We start from the raw sequence: 18,582 nt of genomic DNA, 5'->3' as shown, positions 1-18,582 counted from the left end.
AACCCAAGCCCAAAGTGTCACATGTTGAAGTCCTACCCCCAGGACCTCAGAATGTGACCAGATTTGACCACAGGGTCATTGCAAAGGTAATTTGTTAAGATGAGGTCAAAATGAACCTACAGTGGGCCTCTAATCCAAAATGACTGATGCCCTTATAAAAAGGGGAGATTTGGGGACTTCCCTGGTGGTCTAGTGGTTCGGACTCGGCACTTTCATTGCCATGGGCCTGGGTTCGATCCCTGGTTGGGGAACTAAGATCCCACAAGCCACGGGGTGTGGCCAAAAAAAAGGGGGTGGGAATTTGGACATAGACACATATCCAGGGAGAATGCCATGTGGACATAGAGATGGCCTCCTTCAAGCCAAAGGGAGAGGCCTGCAACAGATCCTTCTCTCAGGCCCTCAGAAGGAACCAGCCTTGCCAACACCTTGATCTTGGACTTCCAGGCTCCCAACTGTGAGGCAATAAACTTCTGCTTTTAAGCCACCCAGGTAGCGGTCATTTTTTACCCTATCGGCCATGGCCAAGCAAAGTAGAGGGCAAGATCACTAGACCCAAGAATGACCAGAGAGGGCTTCCCTGGTGGCGCAGTGGTTGAGAGTCCGCCTGCCGATGCAGGGGACACGGGTTCGTGCCCCGGTCCGGGAAGATTCCACATGCCGTGGAGCGGCTGGGCCCGTGAGCCATGGCCGCAGAACCTGCGCGTCCAGAGCCTGTGCTCTGCAACGGGAGAGGCCACAACGGTGAGAGGCCCGCGTACTGCAAAAAAAAAAAAAAAGAATGACCAGAGCAGTAGCGATGGGGCAGGTGGAGTTGGGCTGGGCACCACAGCAAAGGGCAAAGGGGTCAGAAAAGCAGAGCTTCACTTTGGGACGGAAGCAGTTGAATAGGCTGGAAGGGGAATCTCATCTCACCTCAGGAAAGAAAAACGTCTTACACCCACATGGAAGAATCAGGGCTTCTTGTGCTGTGAGGAAGTCAGTCCTGAGTTGCCCAGACCTGGCTGAGGCTGGCCCACGTGTGTCTTAAAACGAACTCTCCCCAGCTTGGCAGTAACTCCACTGCAGGCTTTTTGTATTGATAAATTCATTATATTGCTAGGCAGCATCTTCCTCATATTTAGCTTAATAACCACGTAATGATCACCTTGGCTGATTTAGATGATGTCATTTTACGAAATTATGGCTTAGATCCATCTTCTCTTTCCCTTTTTCCTCTGCCCTCCCTGAATTATTCCTGAGGAAGAAACCAATTAATAGTAGCTTGACTCCTGTAATGCAGCCTGCTATACAATACAGCAATGCCTAATGGAGTTTTAATTTCCCCACGGTGAGTCAATATTTGTTTTAAGAAAGAAAAATGTCACCATAAACCACTGTCCCAAATGAATTTGGTAGCACAGAGGGTGAGAGAGACTTCTTCTTTAGGTAAACAGTGAAGGAGACTGGATTTGGGGTTGCAAGGGTCTGTCTTCACAAACAGGGTTGCTTATGGTTTCTGCTTCCTCCTTCAGACAAGGGTGCTTATTAAAGATTTTGCTTTGCAAATGCAGATAACTGTCAGAGGCTCACCCACTGTTTAAAGGGTCTGAAACAAAGTCATTATAATGTAGAAGAGGAACAATTTATTCCGGCCTATTAATAACTTGTGGGGAGCAGGGAGGGAAACATAACACGAGGCATCCCTGTGTGAAGACATCATGGGTGTTCCTTATTTCCCCCAACTAGGGTTGCATGCGGAAACCAGATCCTACTTTTTAAACAACGGATTAGACTCTTCGGGACCGTGCGAGCAAATAGAGCTCTGCAATGCCCTCTCTCATAATAAGTCTGGCCAAAAATGATGTCGTTCATCCTGTTGAAAGATAGTTTCATTTCCTTCTCAAAATTGGTATGAAAAATTTGCCTTGCCAAATGAACACCGTATACTGAACTTGTCAAATCCTTTCTCCTGACACAAATAAAAGATAACATTGGGTGGCAGCATGTAAAACAGCTCTGACAAGATAGCAAAGGGAGACAAAGAAATATACATATTTTGATTCTCTCTGTTTTAGAAGCTGGTAGCGGGGGGTGGGGGGGGGGCGGGGAGGCGGCCAGCAGCCGAATGACTGGCCAGCTTTGGATGCTTCAGGTAACAATTGAACAAGTCACTTTCATGTCGATTTTCAATGGTATAATGACCCTGTTTCCAATTAGCCAAAACATGACAAAAACCTCAACTTTTGTAGTGGCACAGACTGCCAGGGAGAAGACGAACTGAGTGACAACGCTCCTCATTCAAAAGTTCACGGGTGAACCTCACGGCTGTAATTACTAGTTCTAACGCAGTGGGATATTTATTCCTGGTGCGTTTAAAAATAAATAAGGTAAATGATCACCCTTTCATTAGATCTGTACTCATATCATATAAGTGTCTTTTTTTTCCTATTAAAATTGTTGATTGAAGGCCGTTAGCTGTTTATCAGCTCGAAATTACATTTCTGCTCTCTTCGGGGCTGCCGCCATTCAAAATCACAGTCAGCCCCTAGTTAGTCACAAGAAAAGACTCCTAAAACTGCAATTTCAGGGGAAAAAAAAAACACGAGCAAGAAACCCAGATTGCACCTTCATGTCCCCAAAGGCATCACGCTTCTTTGTTCTGCTAAGAAAAATTAACCTCAATCTCAGCTCCGGGTCCCTAGATTGATTATCATAGTCATTTAAATACTGTAATCTCATTTTCAGCATTGGGATAAGGGGAGGGGGTGAAAGAAGCCCTGGGAGGGGGGGAGGGGTGCGAGGCTGGAGAGAGAAAGAGAGCGAGCTGGGGAGGAGAGGGGAAAACAGAATAAATTATCTGACAAAGGGAAGCGGGCCTTTCTGCTCACAGAGTCTGTTTTAGATCCTTCCACTTGATTGGAAAAGTTGATGAAGTTTAAATGAAGCAGAATTAGAACCTCAGGCCACTGAGTATTGACGGCGGAGATGGGAGAATGTGCAATTCAATAGCCCCGGTTTCAGCAGAAAACAAGGGAAAGGCCTAAATGGCATAATCTTCAATCGAATCTAACATCCACACGGACAAGGCAGGGTAATGAGTTAGGCCAGATCAGGCCTGTTGGTTAAAGAAATTAATCCCTCCTGCCGCCTGCCCAAGCCAGGCTTTGATGCCCATTGTGTGGGCCCCTGTCCCAGTCTATCTAAATGCTAACGAACTGCGGGGGTAAGCAGGACTGTGCTTTTCTTTGCTGGCGCTAATCTGATAACAATTTGCTCCCTCTGATTAGGGGGGCGGGGAGGGGACGGGCGATGGGTGGGAGAGGAGGAGGGGACACCTTCCCTTTGAAAGGGGGAGGCCATTCTTGTCAGCCTGGATGGAGGTTTCACCCCTCACCCCCAGCCAGCCAGCCTGGCTCCTGCCCGGCCAGCAGACACACATGTACAGCATAACCTAAACTCCAGGATTCTGTAGGAAGCCAAGTGTCCACGCTCCTTTTCTCTGTATGCCTTGTCTCTTCTTGAGACAGTATGTGGTGACACAAAAGTGCAAGCTTTACCTTAAGCCACCCTGACCCGCTGCCAGCATTCCTCCCTACCACACTTCTTCGCCTTCAGCCTTTCCCTCCAAACACACCCAAGTTCTCAGCATCCAGTTTCTCACCTTGTCTGGTCATTTTCTACATCTAAAATGACCTGCTCCTCTCAGGCCCGCTGAGTCCTGCTTGGTCATCCAGCAACTCCATCAGGCTTTTTTGGACCTCTCCAGGCCACGGACCCTCTTCCTGTTTTGTATGTCTTGTATGTTATAGCCTTAGAGAAAGAGCAATGTCTAGGGGTGTGTGTGTGTGTGTGTGTGTGTGTGTGTGTGTGTGTGTGTGTGCGCACTCCTGGTGTGGCATATGTGCCCAACTGTGTAATCTCCTTGAGAACAGAAAGTACACCTCTGGATGAAGTTAACTCTTTAGATAGATGGAGATGGAGATGGACCAGACTCTTCTCTCCCATCAGGACAAAGGAGTCTCTGGGGTGATGGACAGTGTGGCATAATGTATAAGGACCATGACAAGCTGTGGACTCATACAAGCCACAGTCCAAGCCCCCACTCTGCTATCTGCCCTCTGTGTGACCTTGGGCATGTTATGAGTCTTTCTGAGCTCCGACCTTGCCTAGTTGAGATCATATATGTAAAAGTCTGGCACTTAGCAGGTATTCAGCAATGGGTACTGTTGGTGTCACCAAGTTCTTTTGATTTGCACAGTGGTTAGGACCTCAGGCTGCAGAGTCCCAGACCTGGCTTGAAGCCTGGCTCCTCCACACACATGCTGGATGACTGTGGGCAAGTTGTGTAGCTTCTCTAAGCCTCAGTTTCCCCATCTGTAAAATGGGAATGACAGCAATCCTGCCTCTCAGGATTACGGCAGAGGTTTAAGGGAGGTGATGCCTAAGAAGGGCCAGCACAGTGCCTGGCACATAGTGGGCTCCACGAAGGGAGCTGCTGTCGGCTGGCACAGAGAGGGTGTCAGCTGGCCAAATGGGTCACCAGCCAGGAGCTTCCTGGAAACCCAGACTCCAGGCCTCAGCCTCCAGGCACCCTCCCACTCCGGGAGAAGTCAGGCCCGCGAGCATCCTGCCAGGAGATCCTGGGAGGATCTGCCGCCAGGAGCACGCGGCTGCCTAAGGAAAGATGGGGCTTTCAGAAGCCCCAGGCAGATGCTTTTAGAAGGGAAGTTTCTGAAAGACTTGCTTAAACCTCCGAATTTATGCCCACTGGGTGCCTAGAGAGAGAGCAAAATCTTGAGTGACAATTTATAAAGGTTTTGAAGGCAGACACGAAGCCCGGCACCCGGTCCTAAGGGATCCTTCGGAATCACCTCAGCAGGCTCCCTCAAACGACTTGGGGAAAATTCAGAGCATGACAGACCAGGGGCTTGTTTAACTTGCGGAAAGTAAACAAATCGCAGCCACTAACCCTAAACCATCGCGCTGCTCGTCCCGCCCGTGGTGCTCCAAACATGCAGCCTGGTAGGAGACCAGGATGCAGTGAACGTGTCTGTCCCAGCACGGTAGGGCTCTTGGTGATTCCTTCAGTCAACCCGCACCATCCTGCACCCAGGAGTGGGTACCTTGGTCCCCATCAACGCTGGGAGGGAGGGGCTGGCACTTAGACCTACTGTTGATTTCTGGACTTCTCTCAGCCCTCTGTTCTCTGTCTTGTTTATCCTACTTGCTCTGGCCCCTGCAGCTCTCAAATCCAACTGGGAGCCCGGCCGGACCTGGCCTCACTCTCTGCCTAGCCTCCTCTCAGCATTTGCCTCCCCTGATGCTTCACTGCAGCCTCCTGAATTCCAAGTTCCTCCTTGCCTTGGAGGCACAAAACCTCTTATTTGGCCTAGAACAGTCTCTATCTACTGCCCACCCAAACACAGACACACACACACTCCCACCAGCATGCCATAACTGACCACTCTATTCATCCCAGGAGGTTGGGCTGAGATGTCACATCCTTGGACTTGAACTTGCATAGCCTCCTGGCACCGCAGCTGCCTCCACAGTGCTTAACCCTAGGGAAGAGGTAGTTGCCCTATTGTCTGTCTTCACCAGGGCTTTGAGCTGCCTGCAGGCAGGAACTCAGGCTCTCTTGCCCACAGAGGTCTCCCCAGGCCCAGCACGCTGCCTGGCACCTAATAGCCCCTCGAAAAACATTCTGCAAAGGGTCGAATAAGCAAATGAAGGGGAGGCTCCCAGCAGTTCTCAGGGAGAAAGCCATTCAGATGCGCAGAAATCAAGGCTTTGGGACATTCCAAGGACTCACTCAAGGTTTCAGAGCCAATAAGAGTGTGCAGGAGACTGGGAGCTCATGACTGTGGTCATGGGGCCTGGAGTGTCTGGTCCAGGGGAAGTGTGCAGTGCTGAATGCATGAATGAATGAATGCATGAATAGATGATGGAAGGATGGATGGATGGATGACACACAGCCTAGAGGGGAACTGAGGCCTCTCAAATCTGGCAATCCAGTGCATTTTCCCCCTCCCACCTCCCCCTGAATATCCTTTTTCCTAGAAGGCTTTTTCTCCCCCAGTCAAAAGTTGATTTACCCTGAAGCTAATGAAGCTTAGGTTTCAGGCCCCCTCTTTGTACCAGGCCCCTTCCAAGGCCTTGGACTTCATTTCCAACATCATTTTAAATTTTGTACTGTTTCTTTTTTATTTGTTTGTTTGTTTTTGGCCGCACCATGCGGCTTGCAGGATCTTAGTTCCCTAACCAGAGATTGAACCAGGGCCCCAGCAGTAGAAGTGAGAGCCCTAACCACTGGCCCACCAGGGAATTCCCTGTACTCTGTTTCTTAAAAAGAGATCCCTGAATTGCATAAGCTACAGGCCACACAATACCTGCCTCCACCTCTGCCCCCACCTCACCTGACTCATCTTGGTGTCAAGATTCAGCTCTAGCGATCCAGTCCAGGAGACCTTCCCTCGCCTCCCCCCACCCAGGCACAGCTGCCCTCAAGCGCTGAGCACGAATCCCATCCGGACGGCCGTCACCACATCTGTACCACTTTGCTGTGTGTTTCGATGCCTGTTTCTGTCTACGAGATTGTAAGCTCCTTGAGGGGAAAGCCTATGCCCGGGTTGGTCTACCCCCGTATCCTTGGTGCCAAGCTCTGTGTCTCGTACACAAGCAGTTAATTCTGTTAATTCAAGCTGTGAGTGAATGCGTCTGCCACTGCTTTCCTCACAGAATCCTAGAGTTGTCTGTTCCTGTCCATTCCACACCTTTGCTCAGGCCAGCCCCTCCCCTGGAGCTGCTCCTCTCCTTTCCAGCCACTGGAATCCAACCCGCCCTGCAGCCCCAGCCCAGGTGCACAAGCTGCCCTGGGTGCTCCAACGCTGCTCCCACCTTCACTCCCAAATATGCCTCTCAGCACCTCTCCCTTCTGTCTTTGATAACTTTTATTAGTGGTTTTAATGTGCAAAGTCTGCTTCTTCCATAAACTCCTTGGAAACAAATTCTTAAACCTCTTGCGTTTCCACCAGCGCCTTGTGCATTATAGGTGTGTGGTAAATATTTGCTCATTGACTGAGGGGCTCATTAATAGTTTCAGACGCATATCAAACAAGAATTTTAAGTCAGTGTCCCTGTTCTTAAAGATCTCTGGGAGACAGCGGGAAAATGTGAATGGAATTCATAACGGGAGCATTAAAAGGGCATTTTAGTGTGGTAATATGGCCAGACTGACTAGTGTCCAGCAAAATTGCCCCAAAAAGTTGCCAGCAAATTTTCCAGTTCCCTCAACTGCAAAGCTATGGCCATAAGATCGCCTCTCTCCATGTCTTTTGGGGCGCCCCCATCTTTGCAGGAGGCTGCGGCCTCTGAGCTTCGGCTAGCTGGGGCTTTTTCTCTGCTGTGGCGAGGCAGCTTGGATGCTGTGCCATTGGTCCCAAATGGCCAGCCACCTGGCAGTGATGTGGCCTTTCACTAATGTTGTACCTTGAAATCAAAGCGCTTCTGATTCTCCACTTTCATTCCTCTGGACAAAACACAAAAGATTTTGATCCACACAAAGAAATTTATCTTGTTCGCTTCTGTGTTCATTGGTCCCCCCCAATATGTATTGTTTGGTTCATATAAAAGATCAAAAAACCCCTCTTTCTAGCTCATTATGTGTTCTCTACAATGCTCTTGGCGAGTTATTCTCCCCCTGTGTGCCCTTCATGTTGACCTTTCTGCTCATTGACCCACATCAGTCAGTTTCTTGACCGAACCCTGATGTGCCTTTAAATTATTGGGTGGAAAAATACAGCTGTTTTCTTTATAAAGCACATTGACTTGCTTCTCTGAAATGCTGTACTTCGTTCCACAACGAGAGTGTAAGGGCTAGGCTGGAACTCTGGTCCACCGTGAGCTTAATTTTTGCTGGACCAAATCAATTCCGTTTTAAATCCTAAATGAGTTCATGCTGAGAAAAACACAACCAAAGCAAGCCCTCGGAAGGTAATGCGCCAGGGAAACAAAGCTTGTGCGGTGGTCAGTGATTACTCAACAAACCAGCCCCTACACTCATCAGTTAATCTCTTGAATTATAGAGCCTCACTCTGTGGATTGCTAGAAATGCTTTCTATTTTTTTAAACTCCAACGTGGGTGAGGCTGGAGACAGATAAGCCCTGACAGAAACCAGCAAATGTATGGAACCTGGAACTAAGGAAAAGGAAACGGATTCAAAAGGGGGAACTTAAAATGGCCATAAAAGGTCCAGTGGTTAGGACTCCACGCTTCCACTGCAGGGGGCCTGGGTTCAATCCCTGGTCGAAGAACTAAGATCCCGCAAGACACATGGCACGCCAATAAATAAATAAAATTTTTTTAATTAAAAAAAATAAAATGGCCATAAAACGAATGGAGTCAGGGGACGGAAGCAAACAATGGATAGAGAAGCAATTAAACTAAACCATCTCATTTCTATAATCTTTGTATTACATTCAAGAGACCCTGGACCGTGGATGAACTAATAATGAATTCTCCACATGTTGATGTTTTTCTGGTCCAGCGTTTCTCAGCCTCAGCACTATTGGCGTTTGGGGAGATGATTCCCTTTTTGGGGGTGTGCAGGCATCCTGTGCATTGTTGGACGGCATCCTTGGCTTCTACCCACTAGATGCTGGTAGCAGCCCCCTTCCCGGTTGTGATAACCAAAAGCATCTCCTGACATGGCCAGATGTTCCCTGGGGAGCAAAATTGCTCCCCCGCCCCAGTTGAGGACCACTGGTCTACTTCCAGAATGTCATAATCTCTTCCATAAGATAGTGTCTCACTTAAGTCAGTCTTCGTTACATCCTTGAGAAGTAAACAAGGTAGTTATTAGCACCCATACTTCACCAATGAGGAAACAGGCTTGGACATTAAGCCACTTGGCCAAGAACCCTCAAGAGAGCTAGAAACCGAATTGTTTTCACCCTTAGCCAGGGCGAGCCCACCTGCTTCAGGGCACACAGTTTCAGGAAGCATGAGATGGGGTGGGCAACGGTAATTTTCAACAAGAGCACAAAGTGGAAAAAGATAAGCCCTTGAGTGGATTCGTCTCGTGATACATTTATAAGTTCAGATTTAAGACATTTACCTAAAGTCGATTGACGAGAATAAGGTTGTCTTGAGGAACGGAAGTGTTAGAAGCAGGATAATGGAAAAAAACAAAAGTGCCCACGTATTAAGTGCCCTCCTGGGCCTGGCACACCTGTGTCATCTCATGGAACCCTCACAACTCCCCCATGGCTGGTGCCAACTGTAACAGCCCATTTTACAGAGAGGAAACTGAGGCTCAAAGGTAAATAACCTCACGCGTGGCACAGCAAGAAAGCGGCTGAGACAGAACGTGCCCTGGGATCTGCCTGGCTCCATGGCCTGACATCTACACCGCCTTTGTCTCCAGTGTGGTGGCTGCAGTTTTATATCTGCCTGGGCTACCAGCTTATTTTTTTTAATTAATTTTTATTGGAGTATAGTTGCTTTACAATGTTGTGTTAGTTTCTACTGTACGGCAAAATAAATCAGCTATACATATACATATATCCCCTCTGTTTTGGATTTCCTTCCCATTTAGGTCACCACAGTGCATTAAGTAGAGTTCCCTGTGCTATCCAACTTATTGCTGTTATCTTTTGTGATGGTATGAAAACACCAGCTGCAGCCTGGAATTGTTTTCACAGTCCTCGTTTACACGATTCAGGAGCTTGAAAGGAGAGTCAAGGGGCGATTTCATTTAAAGCTGAATTGTTATCAACAACCAACAAATGCTCACATCCTGTTTTTGTTTTTGTTTTTTTAACAAATACGAAAGTCAGACAAGAAGCACCCAACACTTACATTATATGCTAAAACCAACCAAAATGTAGTACGATTGTGACTGTGCCTTTGTTTCTTTTAGCCCAGCCAGCCAGAGGGTCCTGGAGCGATGGCCCAGCAGATGTGTCTGAGGTTTAACAGAGCCCGGTTCCCAGGGCCACAGCAATCACTCTGCACACTGGCCTCCAGAAACGGATTTACCCAGCCTAGAAGTCCAGCAAGGTCTGAGCTTGGTTCCAATCCTCCCGGTCTGTGACACATTCACTGCAGGACCAGCACAAACACAGAACCAACGCCCCAAAATGAACCAATTCAAATCATTGCTAACAAGCTGGTCGTCTCCACTGTTAGCATTTCATATAGAATACTTTTAATTGTGTTTCCTTCCCATTATACTTTGTAAACAGTTAAAGATGCATTTTCTTAACAAGCAGTTTGAATCAGACACTTTATGAGAACTCTGATGCTTCTAGAGACAGGTGAATGACTTGAAAATCACTGAAATTAGAAATAGGGGTTTGGGGCTTCCCTGGTGGTGCAGTAGTTAAGAATCCGCCTGCCAACGCAGGGGACACAGATTTGAGCCCTGGTCCGGGAAGATCCCACATGCCTCAAAGCAACTAAGCCCGTGCACCACAACTACTGAGCCCGCGTGCCACAACTACTGAAGCCCACGCACCTAGAGCCCGTGCTCTGCAACAAGAGAAGCCACCGCAATGAGAAGCCTGTGCACTGCAATGAAGAGTAGCCCCGGCTCGCCGCAACTAGAGAAAGCCCGCGTGCGGCAACAAAGACCCAACGCAGCCAAAAATAAATAAATAAATAAAAGTTTTAAAAAAGAAAGAAAGAAATAGGGGGTTGAAATTTTGTCCGCAGGACCAGTCGTAAATCAAGAAAACTTTGTCTTTCAAATACAGGAAAAGTGGCCTAAATTCTACTATGAGCAGCCCTTGAGCCTGGAAGATTCTGGAAGGTGCTGGAAGCCACTGCTGACTTGTTCATCCAGGACTCAGAATTCTTCCTGGAGGAACGGCCTTCCAGCCACTGATCTGAGAGGAGTGTTCAGAAGGGGGCTGAGCTCCTCCCCCAGGAACCCGCATTCTGAGGTCTTCATTAACGTTTCAAAGCCAAAGCCCCCCTTTTTTAGAGGGACAAAGAGGAAGGCGGGCCCCTCCTCCAGCAGATCTGTCCCACCCACCCCGGGTGGTGGTAAAAAGCCTGGGCGGGAGCAGGTCTCCTTTCTGAACCGACCACAGGGCTGGGCACTGCTGCAGCCCCTGCTTGCTCGCCCTTGCTCACCGGAGGATGTGCCTGGGTGCCAGGAAGCTGGAAGCTTTGATTTAAAAAGAAGAAAAAAAGGACCAAGAGAGAAAGAGTTGCAGGGAACGACAACCCCGTAGCTTTCCCTAGAAAAATGAAAGCTGCCCACCAGCCTGCCGAGACTGGGTCCTTAAGATGGGCAGCTCAGTTTCAGCCCCCCTTCCTTGTGTTTTACTTTCTCCAGTTACATTGTAAATTGAACGTAAAAGGATCTGAGCAATCAAAGGCATATTCTCTGCAATACATAGGTGAATATAACATTTTCCCATTTCACTCAAACATGATAAAAATACTGACCTATGCTGGGCTGTTTGCCCGACGGTGTGTTTGTCTGCCCACCTTCTTTGCATTTGTGTCTACCTGCGTGCCGATGTTCACCAGCATCAATGTTTACTAGAGATGTTAGGCTCTTAGTGTGGCTGAGTGTGGTTGCCTAATTTTGTAGAGCATCCAATTTGGACACACTGGCTCTAAATAAATGCTTCCTGTGATGACGATGATAAGGATCCCAGCAGCGGCGCTGAGTCTTAGGAAATAGAACTCGGGTTGGGGTGAAAATCTATGAACCCTTAGGATCTAAGGAGGGTCGAGTCATCTAGTCCCGGAGGGCTGAGTTTCTCCCAATCTCCACCCCTGATCAGAATCTACCTTTTCACCCTTCAAGGTCCAGTTTCAGGACTGTGCCTTTATAAAGCCTTCTGAGTCGTGCTCAGGGCTTCCTCCCCCCAAATCTGAACCTTTCTGGGTAGTGCAGAAACTTGAAACTTACAGGGGGTGACCCATGACATTGCTTGTCTTATTATCTGTGTGTGTGTGTGTGTGTGTGTGTGCACGCGCGTGCACAATAGTAAGAGCTAATGTTTCCTGAGAGCTTTCTTGGATGCAGGGGCTATGCTAAGCAATATATATGTCATACATATGAAATCCATATATATAATGATATATATAGATATTCTGTCTCCCCAGCTAAATAATTAACTCCTTATGGGCAAGAGCTAAGTTCTGAACTTGTTTCTATGCCCCCAAGAGAGCTTAGGATGGTGGGGAGTACTCAGTAAACATTCAATAAATATTTCTTGGCTGTCAACAAATCCCAAGAAATTAGTAGAGTTCACTCTGGAAGGAATGTTGAGTGAAACAATAATGGAATCGGATTCATCGATGAACATTTTTTTGACTGCCTGATGTACAGGTATAACCAATCTGGGTTGTCATTCATTAACTAATTGTGTATCGCGGCCAAAGAGCATGGGTCTGGAAGTCAGGTGACATAAATCTCATCCCACTTCTGTGACCAGGTCAGGGTAGTGCCTTGGGTGAGTCTCTTCCCCTCTCTGGGTCTTAATAGCCTCAAAAAAGGAAATGGACTAGATGGCTGTAAACCTCCTTCCAACCCCAGAATGATGTGATTCTATAGCTCTATCTACAAATGCACGCGCTTCTTGTTTGTGACATAAAGCCCCACAGAAAAACAAAGTCGGCGACAAATTATGAAAAACATCGGGTGCCGTGATCATTTGCACCCTCTAAGGATGCTCAATTCAATAAATTCCACCCCGGTACCTAGCCTGCCTCTCCAGGGCGACAGAAGATTCAAGGCTGTCAGTGGAGCAAACCAAACAGTCTCTCCCCATAATTGTATTGACAGGATATCAGCCGAGTTCCGATGGCAGGAAGGGTGCACCCTGACAGGTTCTGTAAAGGAGCCTTGAAGGCTATTGTAGCAGGATCCTCTGTTGAGTCACAGAGTTCTGGGGAAATGAGAATCAAGCAGGGAGAAGCCTGGCTCTTTCTCTATTTAATTTTATTCTTCCCAGAGAGTCACATTTGAAGGGAAACTGGCTAACCACACGTCACTTTATACAATAGAATAGATGCCCTTTCTAATGGAAAACATTTACATCTTCTTGTGGCCACATTAAAACATGGAGCTGATTCAACCGGCCCCACTCAATAGCCAGTTGGCTTGGTTTTAAATGAGGCAAAGACTTGTTGAGCTCTTGCTGATACAATATCTCCTTGGATGTCTGAGGTTTTCACTTTTCACTTGGTTACGGTGGCATCTTGCAGACGTGTTCTTGAATAACTGATGCGTGTACGTCCCGGTAAATTCCATGGGTGTGAAACAGCAGTGTTGTGTTTGTTCAGGCAGTGTGTCTGCATTTTAAATGAAAAAAAAAAAAAAAGCAATCCAGATCCTATTCACTGGAGAAAGCAAATCTGAGCAACAGCCCCCCAACATGGGGGAGTAAATGACTCTTTCTAAGGTGCTATGTTCCCCCAATACAGATGCAACCTTCAGATTCAGACTGAGACAAAACCAAAATAGACTTCAGTCCCAATCATTCTCCTGCAGACACCCCAGGCAGAGGGCACTCCCATCTCTGCTGCGCACAATGAGAACTCGCACAGAAACAAGGGTTTGAAAAGCTGGGATTGTGAAACTGACATGCCACAGTCAAGAAATCCACAAGCCACGCCTCAACAGAAATTTCAGCGACATATTACTTTTAAAAAGATTTTTTTAAAGGCTCCACCATCTTGGATACTTTCAATCTTCTTTTCTTGAGAGCTGAAAACCTCAAAGTTTTTTTCATCATTTAAATTTCCTTTAAAATAGAGGAAGCTTTTTGGAGTGGTAAAAGTAAAGCTGGGCGGGGAGCCAGGGAACGTAGCTTCTACCGCCAGCTCTGCCAGAACCTTGCACAAAGAACCCACCACAGACAGCCTCAGCGTCCCCAGTGTAACGACGGGTCTGGAGAAGGTAACAATCAAGGTTACTCCTTGCTCTCAATGTTTCTGCAGCTTTTACTTAGGCCAGATTTTAGTAGAAAAACCTGGTAGCGGTGGTCAGTATTGAAATGTGGACATAATCTTAACTGCTACTGAAACTACCTTACGGCCCATCAAGAACTGGAGGGAGAAAAGTAAGAAGGAAAGACCTGCTTTCCTGACAGGAGACAAGCTGGGCACGATCACCAGGGCGCCCCCTGCTGCTTGAGCCGAGTCACCGCTGACGGGGCAGCCCTTCTCTGTGTCTCATGCTCTGAAGACAGAACCCTCGGTGGTGGGTCAGTGTCTCCTGCACATTTTCCAACCCAAAGTTCAAGTTCAGGAATCAGGACTGAATTCATCTGGAAGCTGTTCAGCTAGTGCCATCTGGAGGCCAAATACTGTCCTTCTTGATATGCAGCGCGAGCAAAAGGAAAAAAGGGAGGGGAAATGTTTACTTATAGATGTATGTTATACATGTTAAACACATGTATATTGTACATACACATGTGTTTATGTGTGCATACATATATGTAAAGTGTGTGTGTATATATATGCATATACCTATACGTATGTATGTGTCTCTATGGATATATTATAGCTTGGGGTGGACATCACACTTAATTCACCATGGAGAATAACTCCATTACGCTGTCCATTTTGTATTTAAGTAGGAAGGAGTTGGTCCACCAGTAACTGCTTGAGTAAAAGCAATGATCAGAGGCGAGGAAATTGATTCTCCCCTTGATCCCAGAGTGGTGAACCCCATCTGTCTGTGCCATCTGTCCTCTGAGAGTGGCTCTTCTCACCTAGAAATAAGTGAAGGACTTTGCTCCACTTTGGGAGGCCTAGGAAGGGGAGGTGTTAGATGGAAGGGTGCCTAGTGTGATAAGCCAGCTTCTCCCAGCTGCTGGCCCAGGAAACGGTTTGGGTAGGGCAAGAGGAGAGAATCCGTGTTTTCATAGGAGCCAGTTAACTCAGCTAATTCTACCACAATGTTAAGAAAGCCCAGGTTCCCTGTACGAAACAAACAAACAAAAAACTAACAACAACCAAAACCTCTGGGCTCTAAACAGCTCCTGGCGTTCAGATAAATAATTGTTACTGAATCCACGGTTATCACCTGCACCTTTCACCCCCGGAATCTGGGGAACTGCACGCATTTTTAAAGGCACACTGCCCTCCAGTGGCGCAAGGTAAAATTGCTCCATGACCAGCTTCCCAAGCGCCAAACTTCAACTTGACCTATCCTGGGGCCCCGGAAAGGCGCGTTGATGCCACGCCAGCGTTGGGTGATCACCAGTCCCGAAACGTGACTAATGTAAGGGAGCGTGAGATCAAAGAGGAGGTGACCTAGTTGGAAACCGCGGCTCCCTCGCTCGTTTGTGCCTGTGGGACCCCTGGGGCAGAGATTCGCGCTTTTTGTCTCTTAGGGTCGTAATTCTGGTTAAGAGTATGATTGGGTGGAAATTAGCGTATGAAGTGATGCTTCCAAGAGACGTACAGAACACTTGCTACATAACACCAGCCCAGGCGTGCAGGGGAATTGAGAGAGGCGGCCTGCACCCTGCGAGGGCTGGCAGGTGGTAAGGACGCAGTCTGGGTGCTGCTACCTGTCTGTCACCCTGTGGGTTCACCCTGCGTGAATACATATGCAAATAGCCGCCAACTCGCAGGGATTACCTTATGCAATCTTCCCAATCACTCCCTTTAATGAGTGCTATTATCATCCCACTTTGAGGATGAGGAAACTGAGGCTCAGCGAGGCGATGAGGCCTGCCCGTGACCGCCCGGGGGTCCAGGTCTGTCTGGACCAGAGCTGGAGCTCCCAGTGCCAGGCTCGGAGCGGAGCGGTGGGGCCGGGGCAGGACGGGTGGAGACCCGCGGCCGCGTGCGTGCCCAGTGAGGGGACGAGCGCAAGAGGGTGATGGGCGTGGGGACGGCTCACCTTGACGATGAGAGGGTTCTGAAACATGGAATCTCGCACGACCCCCAGCCTCTCGTTCTCCATGCCCGGTTGGATGTCGGCCACGGTCAGGGGCCGCCGCGGGGGCGGGCAGATCTGGCTGACCGTGCGGCGCACCGGCGGCTTCTTCTTCCATCGCGTGAGGTCGTGGCAGGAGGTCCTGGCTTCTGGCATCCTGGGGGTCACGGGGAGTCGGCCAGCCGGCTGGATCCAGCGCGCTTCTCAGGTGGGGGGCCGGTGCGGAACTCGGAGGGGCCCTCTGCCAGTCCCGGGACGCACCACCCGGACGTCGGGGTGGACACCGGACGCCGAGCTCCCTCCGGAGCGAGGCGCCCCCACCTCGTGCAGCCCCCTCGTTGCAAGGAGCACTAAGACCTACATAAGCCCCTCTGGTTCCTGAGAGCGTCTTCTGGGCGCCGCGCTGCGGATTCGAAAAGGAGAGAAAATCAAGACCACCCCTTGAGGAAGAATGGAACCGTCCGTTTCCATGGCGGCAGGATGCCAACGGCACTGGAACGGGGCTGGTCGATTTACTTTCAGGAAACTTTGGCGGCCACCTAAGTGGACGTGTTTCGAGTTTCCTTAAGTAGACCGGAGAAAAACCCAAGGATCACCACTGGGCTGTGTTAAAAGCGACGGAGTTCTAGAAGGCCATTTACACTTGACTTCCAGGTCAAAGACACACCCCACCCCCCACTCACCACGACCCCTCTCGCCGCCCCTTCCCACTTCTCCCAACCACACACACACACACACACACACACACACACACACACACACACAGCCCGGGGCAGAGCGTTACGTGTTTCAGAATGAAATAGAAATCCGCATTCCAAGCCTGATGTTACTGCTAATCCACTGGGTGATCTCAAATTAGTCACCTTTTGGGTCCTCAGTGTTTTCTTCTGTGAAGTGGGTAGGGGGGAAAGTCTAGAGTTGAATGAAATCAATGGTACCCAACTTTGTGCAACAGAATAAAGGGAAGTTGAAAAATACAGATTCACTGAATCAGAATATCTGGAAATGGGATCTGAGAATCTGTATTTTAATCCTTCTTCCCCTTTGGATTCTTTTTTAAGTTCAGAGCTATGGAAACTTTGAGAGAAGAGTACAATGAAAACCCATATAGACTTCACCTAGATTGACTGGTCCTTAGTATTTGCCACATTTACTTTCTGTGTGTGTGTGTGAACATGCACACACACACATTGCTAAACCATTTTGAAAAGATCTGCAGACAGTATCATATCTGACCCTAAATACATGTTATCTGCCAAGAACAAGGACATTCTCATACAGAACTACAATGCTGTTATGTCTATGGATTTTTAATGTGATACAATAATGGTGCCTGATATGCAGTCTGTAGGCAAAGTTGGAAATCTGCACGTTTTAAGAGCTTCCCGAGTGATTGGTGCAGTGTTTTGGGAACCACTATCCTGGATGATCCCTAGTCTGCCTTCTAGTCCCAGCCTTTAGTGCGGTCATTCACCCATTATTATCATCGTCATTAAATGTGCAAACATCCACAAGGCTCTGGGTAAGGGGTTCACCACAGAGAAGGTGCACAGACAACACACCTGCACTTCAAGGCCTTGCACAGCAACAGTGGACAACACCAGCATTACCTTTCCAGAGCAAATCACACAGACTCCCAACTGTCCATCCAAGGCCTGAAGCGGCCCTTGGGTGGTGACAGGTGTATGATGTACGCTTTATGGTTTCCCTAGTCGGCTTCACTTTCAGACTTTCACAGAAATGCGCGCTGTGCGCTTTTTAATTAAAGCTGCTTGGCAGCTCACACAGAGGAAGTGAGGTGGTGCAGCAAGGCGCAGGGCACTGGAGTAGTGGAAAGATCACAGGTTTGAATCCTAGCTGGGGCCACATAAGTTCCCCTGTGACAAGTTACATGAGGCCCTAGTTTTCTCATCCACAAAGTAAGGCTGATATTACCTAAGAAAGATTTCCTACAACAGGGGGTTATTACAGGATTCCATGAGAAATCTCTTTGCTGGCGTGATTGTGTTCACGATGCAGTAAGACTAAAAGTTTGAGCGCCATGTATACTGGCCTCGACTTGATGGCCTGCTTGAAGCTTTACTTTTAATCATAAGCTAAGTTTCTTCAGGACTCAGTGGAAATGGGAGAATCGGAATAGATCTTCAAGGCTTCTTCTACCTCTAACCTCCACCTGAGTTCAATGTGCATTAGACTCCGCACCACTGAGCCCCTGCCAACCCCTGACTTCACCCCTTACCTCTGTCCCCGTCACTCACGGCGCTCCCGCTACCCTGGCGGGAGTTTCAGTTCCTCCAGCAACCAAGTTCAGGGCCTCTGGATTTGCTCCCAGCCTGGAACACTCTTCCATCGATTTTTGTTCACCCTTTTCATTTAGAACTCAACTGTCACTCGTCAAAGAGCCTTCCTTACTATCTAACCTAGTTCTCAGTGTCCCTAGTCGCTCCCCATCACATTACCCTGATCTATTTTCCTTAAGGGATAATCTGAAATTATCTTGGTTGATTAGTTTGTTTTCTGTCTTCCTCAGGTTAGCCCTCAGCATCTTGTTCACTCCTGGACTGCAGACGGACCTCAGGAAAAAAAACTGTTGAATAAATGGCATGAATGAGCAAGTCGGCGGAAGGGCTCTGTCCCACTTTCTTAGTTTTAGGATCACGCTCTACCCTGTCCCACCCGACTCGCA

General features: G+C 48.3%; 1 protein-coding gene across 1 annotated transcript in view; it reads right to left on the bottom strand.

Moving 5' to 3' along the window:
* CFAP77 (cilia and flagella associated protein 77) overlaps positions 1-16,093 on the bottom strand; it is a 134,133-nt gene extending 118,040 nt beyond the window's left edge. Inside the window, exon 1 of the mRNA XM_029203931.1 lies at positions 15,861-16,093. Coding sequence (XP_029059764.1) covers positions 15,861-16,052 — 192 coding nt within the window. The 5' untranslated portion in view covers positions 16,053-16,093. The remainder of the gene's footprint in view (positions 1-15,860) is intronic.
* Positions 16,094-18,582: the final 2,489 nt, after the last annotated feature.

Source organism: Monodon monoceros, unplaced genomic scaffold (assembly GCF_005190385.1).
Source record: "Monodon monoceros isolate NGI ecotype Baffin Bay Population unplaced genomic scaffold, NGI_Narwhal_1 Super_Scaffold_5, whole genome shotgun sequence".
Lineage (NCBI taxonomy): Eukaryota > Metazoa > Chordata > Mammalia > Artiodactyla > Monodontidae > Monodon > Monodon monoceros.
Note: the sequence above shows the minus strand (reverse complement) of the source record. Positions and strands in the feature narration are given on the sequence as shown.